The sequence below is a fragment of the Balaenoptera ricei genome, chromosome 5 (genome assembly GCF_028023285.1).
Source record: "Balaenoptera ricei isolate mBalRic1 chromosome 5, mBalRic1.hap2, whole genome shotgun sequence".
NCBI lineage: Eukaryota > Metazoa > Chordata > Mammalia > Artiodactyla > Balaenopteridae > Balaenoptera > Balaenoptera ricei.
In genome coordinates, this window is record NC_082643.1 from 120,426,752 (window position 1) to 120,450,109 (window position 23,358).

Consider the following 23,358-nt stretch of genomic DNA (forward strand, 5'->3'; position numbering starts at 1 on the left):
GGATAAAAACTTGCTCATTTTAATGCTTCAGACTGAATGTTTGATATTCTATTGTATTTTATTCTACTTTTCAGATTATATTTTCTGTGAGTCCTGATCCAGTGACACAAATGTGCTGCAATGGTGACATAAACTATTGATTGAGGCTGGAAAAGTGTCTGAAACATCGTCTTTTCTTTTCTTCTTTTATTTTTTTATGGTGCCTCTATTGGAACAGTCTGAGGGAAGTATATACAACATGAGTTTTATCATGAAGCTGCACAGACACTTTCAAAGGACGGTGATTCTGCTTGCCACATTCTGTATGGTGAGCATTATTATTTCTGCTTACTACCTGTACAGTGGCTACAAACAGGAAAATGAACTGTCTGATATGGCTTCAGAAGTAGACTGTGGGGACTTCCAGGACCTACCATACAGGCTGATGGAAGTGAAGACAAGGAAGCTTTCTGATGCCTCAAGGACAGACCCCACAGTCCTGGTGTTTGTGGAGAGCCAGTACTCATCGCTCGGTCAAGACATCATTATGATTCTAGAATCTAGCAGATTCCAGTATCACATTGAAATTGCTCCTGGAAAAGGGGATCTCCCAGCACTTATAGAAAAAACTAGAGGCAAATACATTCTCATTATTTATGAGAATATTTTAAAGTATATAAATATGGACTCTTGGAATCGAAGCCTTTTAGATAAATACTGTGTGGAATATGGTGTGGGTGTCATTGGATTCCACAAAACTAGTGAGAAGAGCCTACAGAGTTTTCAGTTGAAAGGCTTCCCTTTTTCTGTATATGGAAACCTTGCAGTAAAAGACTGTTGTATTAATCCTCATTCTCCATTGCTTCATGTGACCAGATCTTCTAAGCTTGAAAAAGGTTCTTTACCTGGAACTGACTGGACCATTTTCCAGATTAATCACTCAGCCTACCAACCAGTAATATTTGCCAAAGTAAAGACCCCAGAAAGCCTTTCTCCTCCCCTCCCTAAAGGTGCTTTTTATGCCACTGTCATACACGACCTGGGGCTCCATGATGGAATTCACAGAGTTCTTTTTGGCAGCAACTTGAACTTCTGGTTGCATAAGCTTATCTTCATAGATGCTGTTTCCTTCTTGTCAGGGAAGAGGCTCACATTGTCCTTGGACAGGTACATTCTCGTGGATATTGATGATATTTTTGTGGGAAAGGAAGGAACAAGAATGAACACCAATGATGTTAAGGTAAGGCTCTTTATCTCAAAGTTTGGTTCATCTCTCAGTAGGTTTGTCTAGGGCTAAGGGATTTCCTGGGACATAGGATTTTTATTTTATTTGGAAATTCTTAGGCAAACTGGGATGAGTTGGCTACCCTCAGCTATTTTTGAGATATGGGGCTATATCTCAGCCCTAGAACAACTAAGTAGATAATATATTTTTCTCTGAATCAAGAAGAAAATGAAGATTGTACTAAAGGATTGAGTGTGGCAGAATCCTGAAATGCATTTCTGTGTGTATTTAAAACTACAGAGTAGAAACCATTTGGTTTAATTACTTTCCAGAAACTATCTACCTCAGTAAACTATTACTAATCTAAGACTTCAGTCCATTTAGCTATGAAATCAAGGTGAATTTATTTTAATGAAAATAAATACTCCCACAAATTTTCAAGAATTAAAGATCTCATAAGTAGCAAGTTCAGATGTTTCTGGAAGTCAAATGTGTGACTCATTTTCTCTTATTACTTTTTTGAAACTCTGAAAATTAGCACTACTAAATATGGAAAGCTATGAATACACAAGCATACCTATTCACATACACACATAAGAATTTACATTAATTTTCAAAATTCATTGAACACTTCTGGCTCATATATGAAACCTATCATGCTACATTTATATTGGATTAGATTTCTTATTGTGTAAAACTGCCGCCCTTAGATAGAAAACAATTATTTGAAGATAGTTGGTTATCATTGTGAAGGGATTATACTACATAAACAACTGGCTGTTTAATATTAATGGAATTTAAAATTAAAATGATCTACATTGATCTTAGTTTCCCATTCGATATGCCACTGGATTCTATCTCTGTTATACTACATATTGATTTCATGTAAAAGTGAAAGGAGAGATTTTGATACATAATTTTTATTCTATACAGCTTTGACCTTTTGGTAAAATATAAAGTACTGAATCAGATGGAAAAAAAGTCTTGAAACTGCATTCTTTTCTGCAAACAGTAAGCATCTGGCAAATAATAGTAATGTTCATCACACTACTTAAATGAGCTAAGAATACCAGAAGGACTATTAAGTGTTACCATAAGAGAGTGTGAAGACTGAAAAGAAAAAAAAACCTTTCATATTCTTGGCAATATTTTAGACTCTTCCTTTTAAGTCAATATAAATTAATTAATGAAGTTGTGCTTAAGTTTTCATTAGTCTTTTGAAATAGTCTTTGAAAATGTAGCTAAATTAAACCAAGCTGGTAGTTTAAACATCTATTATGAAAAAAAAAAAAACATTTATTATGTCCTTGAAAATTACAAACAATATATAATTCTCTTTCTAATTTTTCCATTTCAAAATATTATGATAAAAAAAATTTTAAGGCTTTATTTCTAAAATACAAGTCTTTAAAACTGTCAAAATATGTTGTTATGTCATTATAAATATGCTAGATAAATCTCATTTTTTATGCAAACTCTACTATATCCTCTAAAATTAAACAAAATACAAAATGCCTTTAGTGCTCTTAAGGTTAAGCCATTTTTAAGTGGTATAAAAAATTAAAACCTTACTGAATAAATTCAATAAGAATTTAACATGTGTAAAATATTTTATGAATTGCTCACATTTAGATGGGAATATATTTTCTAACCAACCTAAAGGCTTAAAACAAAGTATGTTTTGAATTATTTGGGTTTTTGAACTACTTCTAAATTGTATCTGTGATTGTGTCTCTAAACATAGTCATTCACCCATTCATTCATTCTTTCATTGATCCATTCTGTAACTAGTTATTAAGCGTGTCCTACATGTGAAGTATTTTTGGTGATATGTAAATAGAAACATACACCATGGTCTTATCCCTTTAGAAGAGAGGGTGGGGGGAGTAAAGTTAGAGAAGCTCAGAAAGCACTTAGGTGAATACTGTGCTGAGCATCTTCCTGCTCAATACTTGGAACGGCCATATCACACGCCAGCCGTGGAGGTAGGCACTAGGGATACAAAGATAAATAAAGCATGGCTCCCCCTTAATGAGTGTACCACTGTCTTGGTATGGGTGGAGTGGGAGTGATAAATAGGTAGATAGCTTGCAATGTGGTGAGTACAATAGGAAAAGTGCCTGTGTGGTCTTATGTAAGTAATGCTGTGTGAAACACTATACTGTGTGCTGTGTACCAGAACTGTTAAGTCCTATTAAGCAGAACAGATTTAGAAGGCAAAGCTATAGTGATATAATGGTTTAGGAGGCTGTAGAGATGATATTCAGACAAAAGAAGATTTCTTGAAACTAGGAAATGAGAATAAGAATGGAGAAGGAATGACCAATATAAGAACAATATCGAAGGTAAGGTTGAACAACTTAGTAATTGGATCAATGGAGATGAAAGAGAATATAATCAAGGATGACATTAAGATTTTTAGCGTAGTTGAATAGAGTTGCCATGTGATTCAGCAGTCCCACTCCTGGGCATATACCCAGACAAAACTATAATTCAAAAAGATGCATGCACCCCTATGTTCATAGCAGCACTATTTACAACAGCCAAGACATGGAAACAACTTAAATGTCCATCAACAGATGAATGGATAAAGAAGATGTGGTACGTATATACAGTGGAATATTAGTCATTAAAAAGAATGAAATAATGCCATTTGCAGCAACATGGATGGATCTAGAGATTATCATACTAAGTGAAGTAAGTCAGAAAGAGAAAGACAAATACCATATGATACCACTTATATGTGGAATCTAAAATATGACACAAATGAACATACCTATGAAACAGAAACAGACTCACAGACATAGAGAACAGACTTGTGGTTGCCAAGGGGGAGGGAAGGATTGGGAGTTCGGGATTAGCAGGTGCAAACTATTATATATAGAATGGATGAACAACAAGGTCCTACTGTATAGCAAGGGGAACTATATTCAGTATCCTGGGATAAACCATAATGAAAAAGAATATGAAAAAGAATATATATATATATATATATATATATATATATATATATATATATATATGTATAACTGAATCACTTTGCTGTACAGCAGAAATTAACACAACATTGTCAATCAACTATACTTCAATAAAATTTTTTAAAGTTAAAAAATGATATTTAGTGTAGTTGAATAATAGTTGATTATTCCAACAACAAAGAAAGAGGAGAGAGCAAGAAGATCATAATGAAGGTCACTAGAGGTCATATTAAAATTTTCAGTTTTATTGAAGTGCATCTGGGACATACAGGTATAGATGTTTAACAGGTAGTTGGCTCCCGAGAAGTCTGGGTAGCAAGTGTAGTTTTTGAAGTTATCATTCTAATTAGGGGATGGTTCACTTTCAGCATGAAAGTATGTGAGATCAGCCAGGGAAAGGGTTTATAGAGTGACAAGAGAAGAAGATCAAGTGTAGAATCTTGAGGGAAATCATCTTTCAGAAAACAAGTGGAGAGAGAAAATCCTGTGAATAAGAGTCAGAATAGTCGGAGACCAGAAAGCTGTGATGCTATACAAGCCTTGGGAGTAAAGAGCTTCAGTGAGGGTGTGATCAGTATAAAATCTAATAGTAGGGTCCACTGAGGTAAGAAATGGCAAGTCTCCTTTGGCAAAAGATAAAAGTCACTGGGGACTCTTACAAGATCCAGGGTAATGGAATGATCGAGGCAGAGGCACAGCTGAAGTAAGTTCAGGAGTAAATTAGAGGGTTAAGATACGAAGAAGGAGAGCGTGGAGTACTCAGTGGAGAAATTTTGATATAAAAGAGAGAAGAGAAATTAGCTGGAGGGTGGGCTAGAGTTAGAGTAACCAACCATCCTGGTTTGCTTACAATGAGGGCATTCAATGCTAAAATTCAGAGTCCCAGGCAAACTGGAATGATAGGTCTCACTAATTAACTAGGGTAAGGGAAGGACTTTTTCCTAGGAAGAAAGATCCAAGAGCAGGTGGTCTAAGAAAAGGTCATGGATGTGGTGATTAATAGTACATAATTAATAGAAATATTTTCATAAAGCTCTTTTATTTAATTATTACCACTAAAAAAACAAGTATTATACTTTCCCTATTTGATGTATTAGGAAAATTGAAAAGAATGTGAGGAAATTGAAGGTGACGTAGAATGTTTCTTGCAAAATTACAAGGATGGTTGCATACCACGTAAATTTTAACTCTGATGCTAATCACTGCAAACGTGCTTTTTTTCCTTATGTGGGACAATAAAACTGTGTTTCCTTATTTAATCGGAAGATTAGAATTAGCAATGCAATATCAGTTTTTACCTGCCTTGCTACTGAATAATATGAGCACGTTTCAAAGAGCCTCAAAGCTACAGAAGAAACTGTGACATGGCACAAAATATATGACTCTTCAAGAGGAAGAAGATAAATAATGGACCTAAGGTGTTATCTTCATTAATTGGAGAACTTACAAGCCACAAGCCATAGCCCTTAAAGAACCAAAGAACATAGTGTAGACAAATATTATACTACGTTCAGTAAAATTGAAGTCAGGAAGGGCGTGTGTGTGTGTGTGTGTGTGTGTGTGTGTGTGTGTATTAAACTATATGGACAAGACTTGTCTCAAATTTACCATGGACTAGTTTTGTGATGTTAGAAAATTCAAGTTCCTAGTGTTCTAACACCTGTCCTCAAACTTCCTGAGACTAGTGGTTTTTGGAGAAAGGCTTTTTGGAGAGGGAAAGTGGTATATAAATAGATACTTCTCCCATTAAAGCATTTTAAAGTTAAACATGAAAGCACAGCATGACCAAATGAATACTAACAATTCAAATTCTCTCTTAGAAGAATGAATTCACTCTTGGCCTAAGATGCATTATACCCTTAGACTTAGACCGTTTCATATAACATTTCAGCCCTAAGATAGATAGGAAGCGGAACAGGGGGTAGGCTCTGATAAAAGTGGTCTTGAGGGTTTTACTGAACTCTCTGCAGGTATACTCTCAACAAATAAAAGAGCTGCATATCACTCTCATGCCTATGTTTCTCCCTCCTTCTCCTTCTATAATAGGCACACGCTTTCTTTCTAACGTTGACAAACTTTCTAACATCCGTGAGAAAATGAAGAACCAGCCCAGCCGTATCTGAGCACACTGAACAGGGGCCTGAGTGACTGGAGGGACCCAGCAACCATTCCCCGTCCTCACTACCCTAACCTTTCCCACTGCTCCCTTATAGTTCACTATTCCTTGGTTTGGCTGTTTGTTGATTACCCCTTAAATCTACATTTTTTAAGTGGCCTCATAAGAGAGGACAGTTCTTTGTGAGTGACTTTATCATTATTTTCCCTGCTAACTGAAGGTCCCAGAGCGCCTAGGGAAAAGAAAGTGCTGAAAATAGAAGTAGGAAGCCGTAAAGCTCTGAGAAGTAAGTGGTATCAGGCTCAGAAGACAGACTTGGCTGACTTCTCTGTCATGCAGGGGGAGCTGACGCCCCTGAGGCTGAAATGGAAGCTTCAGTGAAGGGGAGCTTCGTGCTGCCTGACCTCACCCTCTCACAAGAACCTTCCTTGCCCCAGCTAAGGTCAAGCCAGAGGCTTCGTAAAGTCATTGAAAAAGAAACTGACACACCAAATGTTTGCAGGGAAAAGGCAACTGCAATCAGTTATTCTGTCATAAGTAAAAATAGAAAGGAAACATTTCTCCAGATAGTTCACTATTGATGGATGTTAAGGCCTGTACATAGCACCAATCTTTTTTTCCCCCTAAACTCATATTTCTCTAATTCCTTTCCATTCTCTGTGATGTTTCTTATTTTTTATTTGCTAATATCCACTTTAATTGCATCGTGCTCTGGAAGCATGTGTCTATTTGATACCAATACTTTCCATTTGCTAGAATCACTTTATGACTGGATACAATATTCTTATAAGAACATATATTGTACAGTCAAGGTATATCAGCTCAACTTTGTTAACTGTGTTGTTCAGAGCTTCTGTATTCTTCCTGTTTTGATCTTTTTTTGCATGGAGGGGAAGGAATAGAGTGTACTACTTGATGTTACCAAAGGTGGTATGTTTAATTCTCCAACTCTAATAGTGGATTGTAAATATTTCGTCGTTTTTCTGTCAGTTGTTACCTTACATATTTTGAAGCTATGTTATTGAAGTGTGTGTGTGTATATATTTATATATTAATTTAATATTTCATTATTCTATGGCTATCTTAATACTAGTAGAGCTACACCAGCTTTTTGGGGGTTACTATTTAAAAATTATACTTTATCTCATTTTTATATTTGCTCTATCATGTGTCTTTACATTATAAATTAGTTTTGCGAACAACTTTCCATGACTTTTGCTTTTTATCTACTGTGTCAATATTTGTCTTTTAATTAACAAGATCGGTCTACATACACTTAATATGATTATCAATGTGTATGGATTAATTTCAGCTACCTTATTTTGTGCTTTATATTTGTCCCACTTGTTCTGTATCTTCTTTTCTTTCTCTCTGTCCTTTATTGCTTTTATTGTCAGTTTCCTTCTTTTTTCTACCCATTCTTGGTTTGAAATATATATATATTTTATATATATATATACTATATTTTTTAATATATTTTTTTATATATATCAAACTAGTGGTTTCTCCAGAAATTTAAACGTATGTGCTAATAAGCAAGTGGTAATATTAATATCCTCACACCTCAGTCAAAAAGTACAAAGTACTTTGTCTCCAATCATGTCCACTCTCCTTTGGCTGATGAGCCATTCTTTTTTTTTTAATTTATTTCATTGAAATATAGTTGATTTGCAATATTGTGTTAATTTCTGAAGTACAGGAAAGTGATTCAGTTTATATATATATATATATATATATATATATATATATTCTTTTTCATATTCTTTTCTATTATGGTTTATTACAGGATATTGAATATAGTTCCCTGTGCTATACAGTAGGACCTTGTTGTTTATCCATCCTGTATATGATAGTTTGCATCTACTAATCCCAAACTCCCAATCCCTCCCACCCCCACCCCCCTGATGAGCCTTTCTTATTTTGGATATTAACTATGTTATGGCTGTTTATTAGACATGATTGTTTTTACTACCATCATGGTTTAATTAGATTGGCCTACTCCTTTTCAACAGGTAAGCCAGAGTGATGTCATTGACATATAATTCAGATCATGTCCTTCTTCTTCTCAGAACCCTCCAGTGACTTCCAGTCTCACCCACGCTAAAAGCCAAAATTCTTAGTCTTTTATACCCTCTCCCTAACTCCCTGATCACATGCCCTGCTCCCCTCCTCTTCACTCTAACCTCCCTAGCCTCCTTGCTGTTCCAGCTCCTGCTTCAGGGTTTTGCACTTGCTGTTCTTTCTGCCTAAAATGTTTTTCCCCAAAATTGGTGCATGGCTCTCTTCCTCACTTCCTTCAGGTCTTTACTCAAATGTCATCTTCTCAGTGACGTCTTCTCTGACCATTCTCTTTAAAATTGCAACACCCCAAGTCTTCCCATCTTTTCCTGCTAATTTTTTTCCCTAGCACTTATGATCATCAATAGTGTGCTGAAATTGGCACATGCTCACCAGGTCAACTGTGTACATCTCTTCCCAGCTTCAATAACATGGCCAGTAGTTTGGAATTTTGGCATGGGGGTAGTATTGCCACAGAAACTGGCAAATTCTACAAATTCAGGCTTTTTTCTTTTCAAAGAGCCAGTTGTTAAAGGTTTAATAGCACACTACTGGACAGACTGTATGTAATTACTTATTTTTGTTGGTGTGTGACTTTGGCTACTAAAATGTAAACACCATGAGGACAAGATTTTCTCATCTGTTTGTTCACTGAGGTATCCCCAGCATCTAAAAGTGTGTCTGGCTCCTTATATATTTGTTGAGTGAATGAATCCCATTCTTCCTGGAGCCTATCCTTTAGATGTTCCTTTAGTGAGAGTCTATTCGTGGTAAACTCTCAGATTTTATGGAATGTAAATGTTTTTATTCACCCTTGTCTTTGAAAGATAGTTTTGTTGAATTTACAATGCTTAGTTGATAGTTCCTTCATGTATAACCATTGTTGCTCATACTAGGAAAAATAGGGCTCCCTAGAAGTCACCTGAATGTCTGTGGTAGTAAAATGTGTCCGAATCCCTCTGGGCCCTATATTGTTTTATAACTGTCAAAAAGTTAGGCAATTTGGGACTGTTCTTATGAACATATATGAAATGTTTCTCTTTCTTTCAGTTTGGTAGAATACTTATTTCTAAATTTTAGATAATGTGATTTATAATATACAGGAAAATACATCATTCTCAATATTATTATCAAAATTAAATAGCCCTAGTGTGCTAGCAGCTATAAAGACAATTATATTAAGGAAATAATTTTCTGGAAATAGTTTTCGGCAATAATTTAACATGGGAAAATAAGAAAATAGTTTAGCAAAGGGAAAAACTATTTTGTATCCATAATCTACTTACATTTAATAAATTTTATTAAATTTGTTACATTGTGAGATGGAATGTATCTCTATTACTATTAATATCAAGGAGTCATTTGTTACACAATGACATTCTAAAAGAATGAGTTCTAAATTATTTAAAGGAGACAAAATGATGTTTCTGAACACCACATGAATATATAAACAGAATATTTGGTGACTAATTACATTTTTAAAGGTCCGATGTGATGAATCCTTCCCAAGCAGGATAAAAAGCCGGGCAATCATAGATGGTACTAAAGCTCAACCAGGCAATGACAAGTTTTACACACTAGGTGAGCAGAAGATTACAAGAGGAAAACTCTCAGTACAGATTTAGATGCTAGAGATATTCAATTCAGTTCAGAAAATTATGAACATCTACTCTAAGTGCCGTGATAAGGATTTCAAGGGGTACATTGATGAATAATGAAACATGTTTTTTATAAAGGAAGTGAAGAACAGAGGAGAAAATTTTACTGGGTTATTTCCTTCTTTGGATTGATTTTTTTCAAACATTCCATAATTCTTGGAAATAAGTCAAAATATAAATGGGTCTTTTATATTTCTGTGCTGATGGCTTATAATAATTACATAAAAGATGTAATTATTTTAAAATGATATATTTGGGGGTACTTAGCTACTCCCACGATGGGTAACACTTACTGAGTACATACATTGTTTTGTGTTTTATATTTATTATCATTTAATTTTCATTAACAAATCCTATAAAACAGTGATTATAAGTACCATCACGTCATATGAAGAAACTGAAGTTCACAGTCTAAGATTAACTTGCCTAAGATCTTTCAACCAGCAAGAGCCAGTCCCAGGATACAAGATGCAGCTCCACCTGCTCCAAAAGCTGGGCTTTCCCACACACACTACTCCCCAGTTGCCCCCTAACACAGTACTGTGGTGTCCATATCAAATCCTTCCTACTCTGCTTTATAGCAAATTAGATCCAAGTCAGAGTCTATTATAGTTTGATGGGTCATATCTGAAGCACTGCCTTGGATTTAATTATAAGTTTGGAACAAAAGTTATCAATCACTTCTTGAAATGCCTTGGACTTAAGTAACTGCAATGATTCGGCCAAGGCAGATTTTACTTGAAGATTTGAGTTGACACGTTCACCTTCCTATGCACTAATGTCTTCTTTCTAGGCACTTTGCCTCAGTTCTGGTAACTGTTATCAGTTTAGCAGTTTTGATTGAATTAGGGTGACATAATGACAGATACTTTTGGTGCTAGCTCAATTAAAGTACAGAAATTTTCCATAATTCAGATAATTTAACTTTTTCTCTCTGCATACATTCAGACTTTACAGTCCCTATGATGTTTTACTATGCGTTATACAGGTATTCCTAATATTTTTTTAAGCACACAAATTTTTTTAAAACGAAGTAAATTCTGCTATATTGTCTTAGTCTCTGGGAGACATTAATTAATAGCTAAAACACTTTTTATTCTTAACTTTATAGGCCATTTATGCATAATGGAACTGTAGCCTCAGATACTAAATAGCTCTTAAAATCACAATGTAAATATAAAATAAATTATGAGATCTACTTGACATAATTTATGGACTATTTATAGACAACGGAAACATAGACAACTGGTTTTATTAAACTTCAAAGTGGACTAAAATTTTTAAAGTATTAAAATTACTCATTTGGTACATATTGGAATTTTACCTTAAAAATTAGGTGTTTTCATTTTCATATTAATAATTAGAATGATTATACATACTAATAGTTATAATTATTAATTATACCAATTACTGGGACTTCCCTCCCTGGAGGCACAGTGGTTAAGAATCTGCCTGCCAATTCAGGGGACACGGGTTCGATCCCTGGTCCGGGAAGATCCCACGTGCCGTGGAGCAACTAAGCCCATGTGCCACAACTACTGAACCTGCACTTTAGAGCCCGCGAGCCACAGCTACTGAGCCCATGAGCTGCAACTACTGAAGCCCGCGTGCCTAGAGCCTGTGCTCCACGACAAGAGAAGCCACCGCAATGAGAAGCCTGCGCACTGCAACGAAGAGTAGCCCCTGCTCACTGCAACTAGAGAAAGCCCATGCGCAGCAACGAAGACCCAACGCAGCCAAAAAAAAAATACATATATATATATATATATATATATATATATATATACACACACACACCAATATACCAGTATACCGGTAATATACCAATTACTAAAATAGCTATGTGTTTGTTTCCTTTTGTTCCTGTAACAAAGTACCACCAACTTAGTGGCTTAAAACAACCCAGATTTATCATTTAACAATTCTGGAGGCCAGGGGTCCCACATGGGTGTCACTGGGTTAAGTTCCAGGTATTAGCAGGGCTGTGTCCCTTTCTGGAGGCTCTAGGGGAGAATCTATTGCCTCACCTTTTCCATCTTCCAAAGTCTGCCCACATTCCTCAGCTCATGTTCCCTTCCTTCATCTCCAAAGCTGGCAACGTTACATCTTTCTATGCCTTTCTTTCGTAGCCACATCTACCTCTAATTAAAACTGGGAAGGTTTTCCACTTTTTAAGGACCTACATGATTTGATTGGCCCACCCACATAATCCCTATATGAAGGTCCTTAATTTAATCACATCTGCCAAATCCTTCTTGCCATATCACATAACATATTCACAGGTTTCAGGGCTTAGTACTTGTTTATCTTGGGGAGGGAAGGGGAGGAAGGAAGCATTATTCTGCCACAAACTATGCTCTTCATGTAGTCATGTCAGCAAGTCTTACAGCTGCTCAATCCCCCAAAACACTTCACTACTGTTCTCATTGGGAAATGAAACTTTGATGCCATACCTGTGATCGAACAATTAATTTAGCTGAGTCAATAGTAATTAACTGGGGAAAATTAAATTATTGTGCTCATAAACTCTTCCTACCCCTTACACTCTACAAGTTAACACCGGCAAGCAAGTAACCCTTTATTCACTTGGGAAGTTTAAGAAATTTAGCTCTCCAAAGACTGCTCACTAGGAGCAGATTGTGACTATCACCAATTCACGACTTCAGTAGTTTCCAAGGCCATTTTTCTAAAAGTGCATCCATTATGAAACTAACTAAAAAACAATTTTAAAAGCCAGCTTATTAGGACTACCACACAGTTACTTAAGCACTGATCACCAGTTTTATCATACATTTTTTCTCTCTCCATTTTATCGTCTTTGACATATCTTGTGTTCCTGTACCCACCTCAGCCCTTATTTTATCGCTTTTCCCTCTTTAGAATCCTTTCTCTAATTACCCCAATCCAAAAACAACAGTGGAATTCTATTCCATCTGCTTATCCCTTCTCTCCTCCACTCCCCTGCTTTGATTCCCTAGTGTTTGGATTTGTACAGCAGTGCTTCATTTTCTCCCCCTTTAGATTTACATATTTATTTTTACGTAACTTACTGTCTCTGTATTTTTCTCTGAACTATATATACTGAGTAGAATCAGCATTCCAAAAAAAGAAAAAACTGCATGTAGAAATTAAGCCAGCTGGTTGGGGCATTGAACAATGATCTATTTGGGGGAAAAAAAGGAAAAAAAAGTTCTTCACTATTCTATTCTTTATCTTGGATTAAATAATCTATCAATATATATATCAGAAAAACATATAACAGAGTCATTCCTTGTTCAGGAATCCTAAGAAACAAGGTATTTGAGTTCACCTAGAAAGACAACTTACTTGATACCCTTGAGTAACTGAATTGAGTGGTTTTGACAATAAACCATTCAAAGGTTAGTTGCTGTCATCAAAAATAGTTAACATGTGTATCCTGTCAGACTTGGATTTCTGATCTCTTGACACTACTGAAAAATACCTTTAAGAGATTTTGTATGTTACAAAATTTTTAACAAAAATTATCTGATAATATTTTCAAGAGAAAGAAGGCATTATAATGAAGACTGATTTTAACTCTAGTGTATTTGCTTTGCCAAAAAATAGTTTAGGTGGATATTCAAAATATTTTTGCCTAATTTGCTAATCTGCTTTAGAAATGTAATAAGCATTTAAAGAGAGTACAAAGAGAAAACACTTTCCCAATCTTTGATATTTCTTATCTGATACGGGAGCACTGTCATTGGTCTGACTGAGGGGCAAATGAATAATGGAAAAGGAAAGCTGTATTTTTCATTCTTGTTAGAAGTTTATTGCTAGAATTAGATGTCCAAAATCACTATCACTTGCAACTTCACAAGAACTAATGAATACTCAAACGCCATTCTCAGTGAAGACCCAGTAGCTTACTGCACTCAAAAAAGTTCCATTTCCCTAAATGGGATCAATCTTTAATGGATGCCAGTGACAGGAGGCTGTTCATCAACCCTTCAGGATAATTCAGAGCCTTAGTAGAGGCCAGTGTTCAGTGCTCTGTACTTGGAAATTGATACAATGTCATTGTAACATCTTCAAGAGCAAGGGCAGCCTAGGAAGGTGATTCACTGAACATCTTCCTTTTTAAGCCATTACATTTTCACACTGGTTCTCTATTATAACTGAATGCCTCTAAGGAGCAAAATCTTTACTTAAGCTACCACTTTAAGCCACTCATGTATAACAAAAGTCAACAGTTTATAACTCTATTTTTATTGTTGATGAGCCTAAAACAGAGATACTTTTAAAGTCACCGTGTACAACATATAACTTGTAAATGAACAAAAAGCAGGGTGCTATTAGTATTTTTTTTAAAGGAACAATCCAAGAATTTGCCACTAGTTTCATCTTGACAATCTTTCACTCAGAGATATTTAGATGTATTTAAGCACTTTTCAAGATGAGACTATTTTCATGAGTTTCCAAATCAGAAAAGGCAAAATAATCATTTAAAATGCTTGTTTAAACTGCACATTTCCCAATCACACACTCACAGATTTTGACTTGGTAGATTTAGGGAGAGCAGAGGAATCTGTGTTTAATATGCTCACCTAGATGATTCTAATATAGATGGCAGACATGCAAGTTTGGGGAAATACTGCTTTAAAAACACTGCATTCAATATTATTGCAAAATACAAAGACATGGGTCCTATTATCTTTCTGTGAAGAAAGCATGTTAAAATAATTTTGTATAAAAATATTTATAATAATTCTATATATATAAGCATATATATAATGGAAAGAGGTCATAATAGAATTAATAGTTTTGTGACTGATTTCAACCTAATGCTGGAAGAGTTCTTATTTTCACTTATTTTTGAGCCATACATCAAGACTGTTCAACAATACTTTAGCCAATGTGTATACATGTGAAACTTCTTGTGGAGTTGAATAGAATAGATTTTACATGAAGGCACAAGAAGCAGAGGATTTGAGGAAGTGATTCCAATAAATGGATGGCTTAGTATGGCCTAGTAAGAAGACAATGGATAATTTTAACAAAGTAAAGTAATGAGAGGTACATTGCTTCTGTGATCTTTCAAGGAGAAGGACTCCAGAGGCAAAGAGGGCCATAAGCAAGATTTTTATAAGAAGTAGGATAAGTGGTATTTTGGGGGGGAAGGGAAGAGGAGAGAGGAAAAAAGGACCAAAGAAAGACAGGAAGCGGGGTGGGAGAGAGAGAGAAGTGTGGGATATATTCTTTGTGTTTCAAGTCTAAGTGAATGTGCTTATAATACGATATCAGAGAAATCACAAAGGTTTGGGCTGAATTATAGATGAAATAGAGGTACCCCATCAGATGATCTTTAAAAATCATTAAGAAGTGGAGTATTTTCGAATGAAGAAAAGCTTTAAAGCTTCTTAGGAAGCTTTAAACATTTGTCTCTAATAAGCTACAGCTCGAGTGGGCTAGGCTTGTTTGTTCATTTTGTCCAAAACAAAAATAAATTTTCTTTGTTTTCAAGTATGTAAATAATACATGCACTTTGTAATAAAAACAATCAAACAATGTAGAAAACTATAAAGAAGAAAGCAAAAAAACAGTCTCCCCTAAGTCCCACTACACACTGGATTTAGTCATTCTTTAATGTTTGAAAATCTGATAGGTAAAAAATTTTATTTCCTTAACTTTTAAATTTTTATCTTCATTTAATTGTGAAAGTAGATTAACTTGGTCACATATTTTTATTGCCCATTTGCATTTCTCTTTTGGGAATTACCTTTTATCTAGTTTTCCGTTAAGGTGTTTATTTTTGTTATTGATCTGTAGCATACTATCTCTTCACAAAGAAAAAGACAGATACCAGATGATAGTCTCTCCCTTTTTTCCCCCAGTTTAACATGTCATAAGTTACTTTCATTCATTCATGTAATTAAAGGGAGAATTTACTTTCCTTATATTTATAGGTCTCTCTAGTCAGTTATCATTTTTCCTTTTATTTCACATTCCATACACTTCTGCCTCTTCAGGTGAGAGATATAATTCCAAGACACTCTGGTTTTCCTGAATAACTTACTATACATTTATAACATAACATTTAAAATATTTATATAATTAATCTTACCATCTGTTATTGTAGTACATTCTGTAAGCTTACTTTTTTTTTTTTATAAATTTTTTTTTTGGCTGTGTTGGGTCTTCGTTGTTGAGCACGGGCTTTCTCTAATTGCAGCAAGCAGGGGCTACTCTTTGTTGCCGTGCACGGGCTTCTCATTGCAGTGGCTTCTCTTGTTGCGGAGCACGGGCTCTAGGTGTGCGGGCTTAAGTAGTTGTGGTGCGTGGGCTCAGTAGTTGGCTCACGGGCTCTAGAGCACAGGCTCAGTAGTTGTGGCGCACAGGCTTAGTTGCTCTATGGCATGTGGGATCTTCCTGGACCAGGGCTCGAACCCATGTCCCCTGCATTGGCAGGCGGATTCTTAACCACTGCGCCACCAGGGAAGTCCCTGTAAGCTTAACTCGTAATGTGAAATAAATTTCCCAGCCCTGAGCTCTTATGAAATCTTTGATCATTCTGTTCAATCTCAACCATTTGTAGACCTCAACCATTCTCCTCTTGGCTTTCACATTTTCATAGACTGAAAAACTTGTTATCATTTCATCTTTCTGATTATTTACTTTTTCTTGTAAGTTGCATAGCTGAACATAATATTCCTGTTGAAAATAGCTTGGGACCTAAAGTCAGACAGATCAGCCTGGGTCCATATCTCAACTCTGTCCCTTTCTAGCTGAGTAACCCAGGGCAAGTTTCTTAATCTCTCTCATCATCATTTTCCATATCTTTAAAATGAGAACAATACCTACTTCACAGCATGTATGCCACCTGTGAGGATGACAGTGTATGTCAAATGCCTAATTTCAGTAGACCCTCAATAAATTTAAGCTATTATTTACTATGAACACACCATGTACTAGGAGAGAATATTTGAGCAGCATTTTGGATAAAATTCTAAAATGAGTAAAATTAGTTCTTCTAAATACCTGAGAGATACAAAATCAGCTAGAGGAAAATGAGATCACTTTTGGTTATCCACTCAAAAAATATTGATTGGTGTCTACTATGTGCCAGGCATTCTTTTAGGAGCTGGTGATGTAGTGGTGGCCAAGACAGACAAGTTCGCTGCCCATGTACATCTTACCTCTCTGATGAGGAGAAACAGACAATAAACACGTATACAAATGAACAAATAATCTCAGGCAGAGATAAGAGAGCTATGAAAAAAATAAAACAGGTTCTGTGAGATCAAGAGTGGTGGAAGGCGCAGGGGCCGGGGGCGGGGAGGAGGGTACAAGGAGAGTTCTGATTTGGGAGAAGCTGGATAGGAAAATCGTCTCTGATGTAATATTTGAACTGAGACCTGAAAGAGGAATGAATCAAAGACCTAGGGTAAGAGAATTCCATGCAGAGGGTGCTGTGGAACAAGCTGCGTGTGGTCAAGAGGGAGAAAAGGGAGGCCAGTGTGAGTGGAGCACAGTGGCCACGAAGGAGCCTGCCGTGAGATTAGTTCAGAAAGGTAGGCCCCTGCCTTTCTCCTCAAGAGGAGCTTGGGTTTTATTCTAATTTCAGGGAGCAGCCATTGGAGATTTTGGCAAGGTAGTAATAAGGTCAGATTTAGGGTTTTTTAAAAAAAAATCATACTGGCTGTATGGAGAATGGACTGTAGAAAAATAAAGAAAGGTGAGAACCCAGGTAGGTGGCCACTGCCGGACAGGGGAGTACTAATGGTGGTAAGAAAGATGGTAAGAAGACAGCAGGTTTGAGATCTATTTTGGAGATATCACTGAAAGAACTTGCCAATGGATGGTATGTGGGGAGCTTCAAGAAAGGGTTGAATCAAGGATAACTCCTAAGATTTTGGCCTGACAGTGGTGTGTACCCTGAGTTGGGGACCACAGAGAGAAGAGGAGTATCCTGCAGTGGCTGTGAGGGCATGCACCGTGGACACAGGCTGAGCTGGAATCGCATCTTCATCACTACTAGCTTTGGACAATTAATTAGCCTCTGTGCCTCAGTTTCCTTTTGGGTAAAATTAGACCCATCATAGCACCCATCTCATAGATGTGCCCTAAGGATTAAATAACTAAATAATTTAATTAAATAATTATAAGCACTTAGGACAGTGCCTGTCTCCTGGTGTTAGTTACTATGAAGGGAGAAAAATTAAGAGTTCTCTTTCGGACTTGTTTACGATGTTTTTTAGGTGTCCAAGCAGAGATGTGCAGGAGGTTGGGCACGCAGGCTTAGAGTTCAGGGAGAGGTCAGGCGGAAAGATATAAATCGAGAGCTCATTAGCATATTGATGACGTTTAAAGTCCTGGCACTGGGGGCTTCCCTGGCGGCGCAGTGGTTGAGAATCTGCCTGCCAATGCAGGGGACATGGGTTCGAGCCCTGGTCTGGGAAGATCCCACATGCCACGGAACAACTAAGCCCATGAGCCACAACTACTGAGCCTGCGCATCTGGAGCCTGTGCTCCGCAACAAGAGAGGCAGCGATAGTGAGAGGCCCGCGCACCGTGATGAAGAGTGGCCCCCACTTGCCGCAACTGGAGAAAGCCCTCGCACAGAAACGAAGACCCAACACAGCCATAAATAAATAAATAAATAAATAAAAATTTTAAAAAAGATTGCTTCGAATATCAACTACTTTAAAAAAAAAAAAAAGTCCTGGCACTGGATGAAATCACCTAGGAAAAGACAGTAGAGAAGAGAATAAAACAGGACCCGCCCTGGGCCGCTTCACCATTAAGGTCACAGCTCCGATAAATTTAGATGTCAGAGAAATGGCTGAGAGTCTGAATGAATTCTATCTCACTTGTTATTTTTAGATACAACTTTTTCCTAAATTAATTCATAAAAGTCTCATTCTGGATCACAAACTGTCCTCCATTTCCCATTTCACATATATGCTTTTCCATCAGATTATAGGCTCCACATGGTAAGATTATCTGGCATACATTTTTTCATGTCCTTCTCTGTCCCTACTACAGAGTGATACACATAGGCGCTCTCAATAAATGTCTCTTGGATATCAGATATTTAAAGAATTATAATGAATAATTTGTCTTTTCCATGTTACCATATGAAGGACTGGTTGCTGAGGACATGAATTTTTTGCTCTAAGGAAGAACATTAACTGAAAGAGTTTAATTGAAAAAAAAAGAAATATGACCCCTTTGGAAAACCAAACAGGAATCCAGGCTCATGAATAAATTTATTTTCCTAGAACCTATCTTTCTCTATTGCACAAGGAAGAGATTTAAAATGAAAAGATAATGAGCTTTTGGACTAAAGCAAACTTGTGCTCGAATCTCAGATCCATGCAAGTCGTGAGACCTGAACAAGTCACTCAACCAGTCTGAACCCCAGTCTCCTCATCGTTCAAGTAGGGATGATGATAGTACCTACCTAATAAAATTTGAAGAAGTTTAAAGGAGACTGTGCTTTGCATACTCACATGTTGATTTCCTTTTCTCTCCTACAAATTATACTGCCTTATCTTCTAAAAACTAATTCATCTTGACAGCCCTTAAACACAGTATTGCTTAACTGAGAATGGCCTCTGATAAAGGTTTGGAACTTGTTTCAGTCAGTTAGACTTAAATCTCACTATGGTGAGATTGCATGTGAGTTTTATTTCATTCTTAATTCTACAGTGAATAAGCATTTCTTTAACTTTTTAAACTATAAAGAAAATAATTTGGCATATTCAAGTACTCAACATCTTAAACAGATATTACCTTTTTGCTGTATCTAATTTAAATCTTTTTGTTGTTACTGTGGAAGAAATAAAATATTTCAGATACAGGGAAAAGCGCCCCCTCCCAATTCCTTTCCCCTTCTTCCTCATTTCCCCCAGAGGTAACCACTATCCTGAAGTTGGTGTGTATCATTCCCAAACAAGCTTTTATATTTTCTACTATGTATGTGTATATGTATAAACAACATATTATTTTCTGTTTTTAGATTTTATATGAATGGTATCATCGTCTATTAATCATTCTGCAATTTTTTCACTCAATACTATATTTTTGAGATTTATTCGTGGTTATAATTAAGATCTAATTCATTAATATTTAAAAAAAGTTATACTGCCTTATATATATTTTTTAAAAACCTTAGGGAAGGTTTTTTGCACTTATGCATTCATTATTCTCCGTACTCATCACAATTACGTACATATAAAATGCAGTTTTTTTTTAAATGATGCATGCAAGTAGTATATTATGTGTTATCTGTAGATATAAAAGTACATTGAGTTATAAAAATGTGCTGTTTAGTTTTACATAAATAAATTTACTTATTTCTAAATCAAATATATATATATGACAAGATCTTTCATATATAACAGGTGGGACTTGTTACATGTGTAGAAATTTGTGCTTTTTTTTCCCTTTTGTTTTATTCTTTTCCATTATAGGCTACCACAAGACACTGAGTGTAGCTCCCTGTGCTACACAGCAGATCCCTGCTGCTTACCCACCCCATATATAGCACTGTGTATATGCCAAGCCCAAACTCCCAATCCGTCTATCCCCCCCCCCACTATTCCCTTTGGTAACCACAAGCCTGCCCTCCACATCTGTGAGTCCATTTCTGTTTTGTAAATAAGTTCATATAAGTTATTTACAAATATATATATTTACAAAATATGTTTATATATTTTGTAAATATATATATTTATAAAATATATAAGTTTATATATTTTGTAAATATATATATCACATCTTCTTTATCCATTCATCTGTTGATGGATATTAGGTTGCTTCCATGTCTTGGCTATTGTAAACAGTGCTGCTATGAATATTTGGGTGCATGTAATATCTTTTCAAATCATAGTTTTGTCTGGATATATGCCCAGGAGTGGGATTGCAGGATCATATGGTAGCTCTATTTTTAGCTTTTTAAGGAACCTCCATACTGTTTTCCATAGCGGCTGCACCAACTTACATTCCCACCAAGAGTGTAGGCGGGTTCCATTTTCTCCACACCCTCTCCAGCATTTATTATCTGTAGACTGTTTGATGGCCATTCTGACTGGTGTGAGGTGAAACCTCATTGTAGTTTTGATTTGCATTTCTCTAATAATTAGCGATATTGAGCATATTTTCATGTGCCTGTTGGCCATCTGTATGTCTTCTTTGGAAAAATGTCTATTCAGATCCTCTATTTTTTAATTGAATTGTTTTGTGTGGTCTTTTTGTTTGTTATAGTGTTGTATGTGTTCTTTATATATTTTGGGTATGCACCCCTTATCAGGTATATAATTTGCAAATATCTTCTTCCATTCAGTAGGTTACCTTTTCATTTTGTTGATGGTTTCCTTTGCTGTGCAGAAGCCTTTTAGTTTGATGTAGTCCCACTTGCTTACTTTTGCTTTTGTTGCCTTTGCATTTGGAATCAAATCCAAAAAAATCATCAGCAAGACCAATGTCAAGGAGCTTACCACCGGTCTTCTTCTAGGAACTTTATGGTTTCAGGTCTTACATGCAAGTTCTTAACCATTTTGAGTTAATTTTTGTGAGTGATATAAAATATTAGTCTAATTTCATTCCTTTGCATGTCAATTGTTCATTTTCCAACACCATTTATTGAAGACACTTTCCTTTCCCCATTGTATATTTTTAGCTCCTTTGTTGTAAATTAACTCACCATATATGGGTGGGTTTATTTCTGGGCTCTCCATTCTGTTGCATTTATCTATGTGTCTGTGCTTATGGAATACCATACTGTTTTGATTACTGTAGCTTTGTAATATAGTTTGAAATAAGGGAGCATGACACCACCAACTTTGTTCTTTCTCAAGATTGCTTTGGCTATTTAGAGTCTTTTGTGGTTCCATACAAATTTTAGGGTTGTTTGCTCTCTTTGTTTGAAAACTTCCATTGAAATTTTGATAGGAATTGCACTGAATCTTTAGATTGCTTTGGGTAGTGTGGACATGTAAACAATTTTAATTTTTCCAATCCATGAGCACAGACTAACTTTCCATTTATTTGTGTCTTCTTCAATTTCTTTCATTAACATCTTGTAGTTTTCAAAGTACAGGTCTTTTATCTCCCTGGTTAAATTTATTACTAGGATTTTATTCTTTTGATGCAATTGCAAAGGGAATTGTTTCCTTTATTTCTCTTTCTTTTTTTTTTTTAATTATTTATTTATTTATTTATTTATTTTTGGCTGTGTTGGGTCTTTGTTTCTGTGCGAGGGCTTTCTCTAGTTGCAGAGAGTAGGAGCCACTCTTCATCGCGGTGTGCGGACCTCGGACCTCTCACTCCTCATCGCGGTGCGCGGGCCTCTCACTATTGTATTTCTCTTTCTGATAGTTCATTATTAGTGTATAGAAATACAATAGATTTTTGTGTGTCAATTTTATATCCTGCAACTTTATTGAATTCATTTATTCTAACAGTTTTTTTGATGGAGTCATTAGGGTTGTCTATATATAATATGTCACTGGCAAAGAGTAACAGTTTTACTTCTTCCTTTCCAATTTAGATGACTTTTTTTTTTTTTTTCCCCTCACCTAATTGCTCTGGCTGGGACTTTCAATCCTATGTTGAATAAAAGTGGTGGGACTGGGCATCCTTGTCTTGCTCCTGATATTAGAGGAAAGGCTTCCAGCTTTTCACCATTGAGTATATCCACTTTGTTGAGAGTTTTTATCATAAATGGATGTTGAATTTTGTCAACATTTTTCTGCATCTATTGAGATAATCACATGACTTTTATCCTTTATTTTGTTAATGTGGTGTATCACATTGACTGATTTGTGAATGTTGAACCATCCTTGCATCCCTGGTAAAAACCCCACTTGACCATGGTGTATGATTCTTTTAATGTACTGTTGTATTCTTTGGTTTGCTAATATTTTTGTTGGGGATTTTTGCATGTATGTTCATCAGAGATATTGGCCTGTAATTTTCTTTTTTGGTGGTGTCCTTGTCTGGTTTTTGTATCAGGGTAATGCTAGCCTCATAAAATAAGTTTTGAAAGCATTCCCTCTTCTGGAGCTTTTTGAAGAGTTTCAGAAGGAAAGGTATTAAATCTTCTTTGAATGTTTGGTATAATTCACCAGTGAAACCATCTGGTCCTGGACTTTTGTTTGTTGGGATGTTTTGATTACTGATTCAGTCTTCTTACTAGCAATCAGTCATTTCAAATTTTCTATTTCTTCATTATTCAGTCTTAGAAGATTGTATGTTTCTAGAAATTTTTTCATTTCTTCTAGGTTGTCCAATTTGTTGGCCTATAATTGTTCATAGTAATCTCTTATGATCCTTTGTATTTATTGGTATCAGTTGTAACTTCTCCTCTTTCATTTCTG

At 35.9% G+C, this 23,358-nt stretch overlaps 1 protein-coding gene across 1 annotated transcript in view; it reads left to right on the top strand.

Annotated features, from left to right (window-relative positions):
• Positions 1 to 238: 238 nt before the first annotated feature.
• Positions 239 to 23,358, top strand: part of LOC132366636 (bifunctional heparan sulfate N-deacetylase/N-sulfotransferase 3) — a 145,265-nt gene continuing 122,145 nt past the window's right edge. The window contains exon 1 of the mRNA XM_059924233.1: positions 239 to 1,219. Within this exon, the coding sequence (XP_059780216.1) occupies positions 239 to 1,219 (981 nt within the window). The remainder of the gene's footprint in view (positions 1,220 to 23,358) is intronic.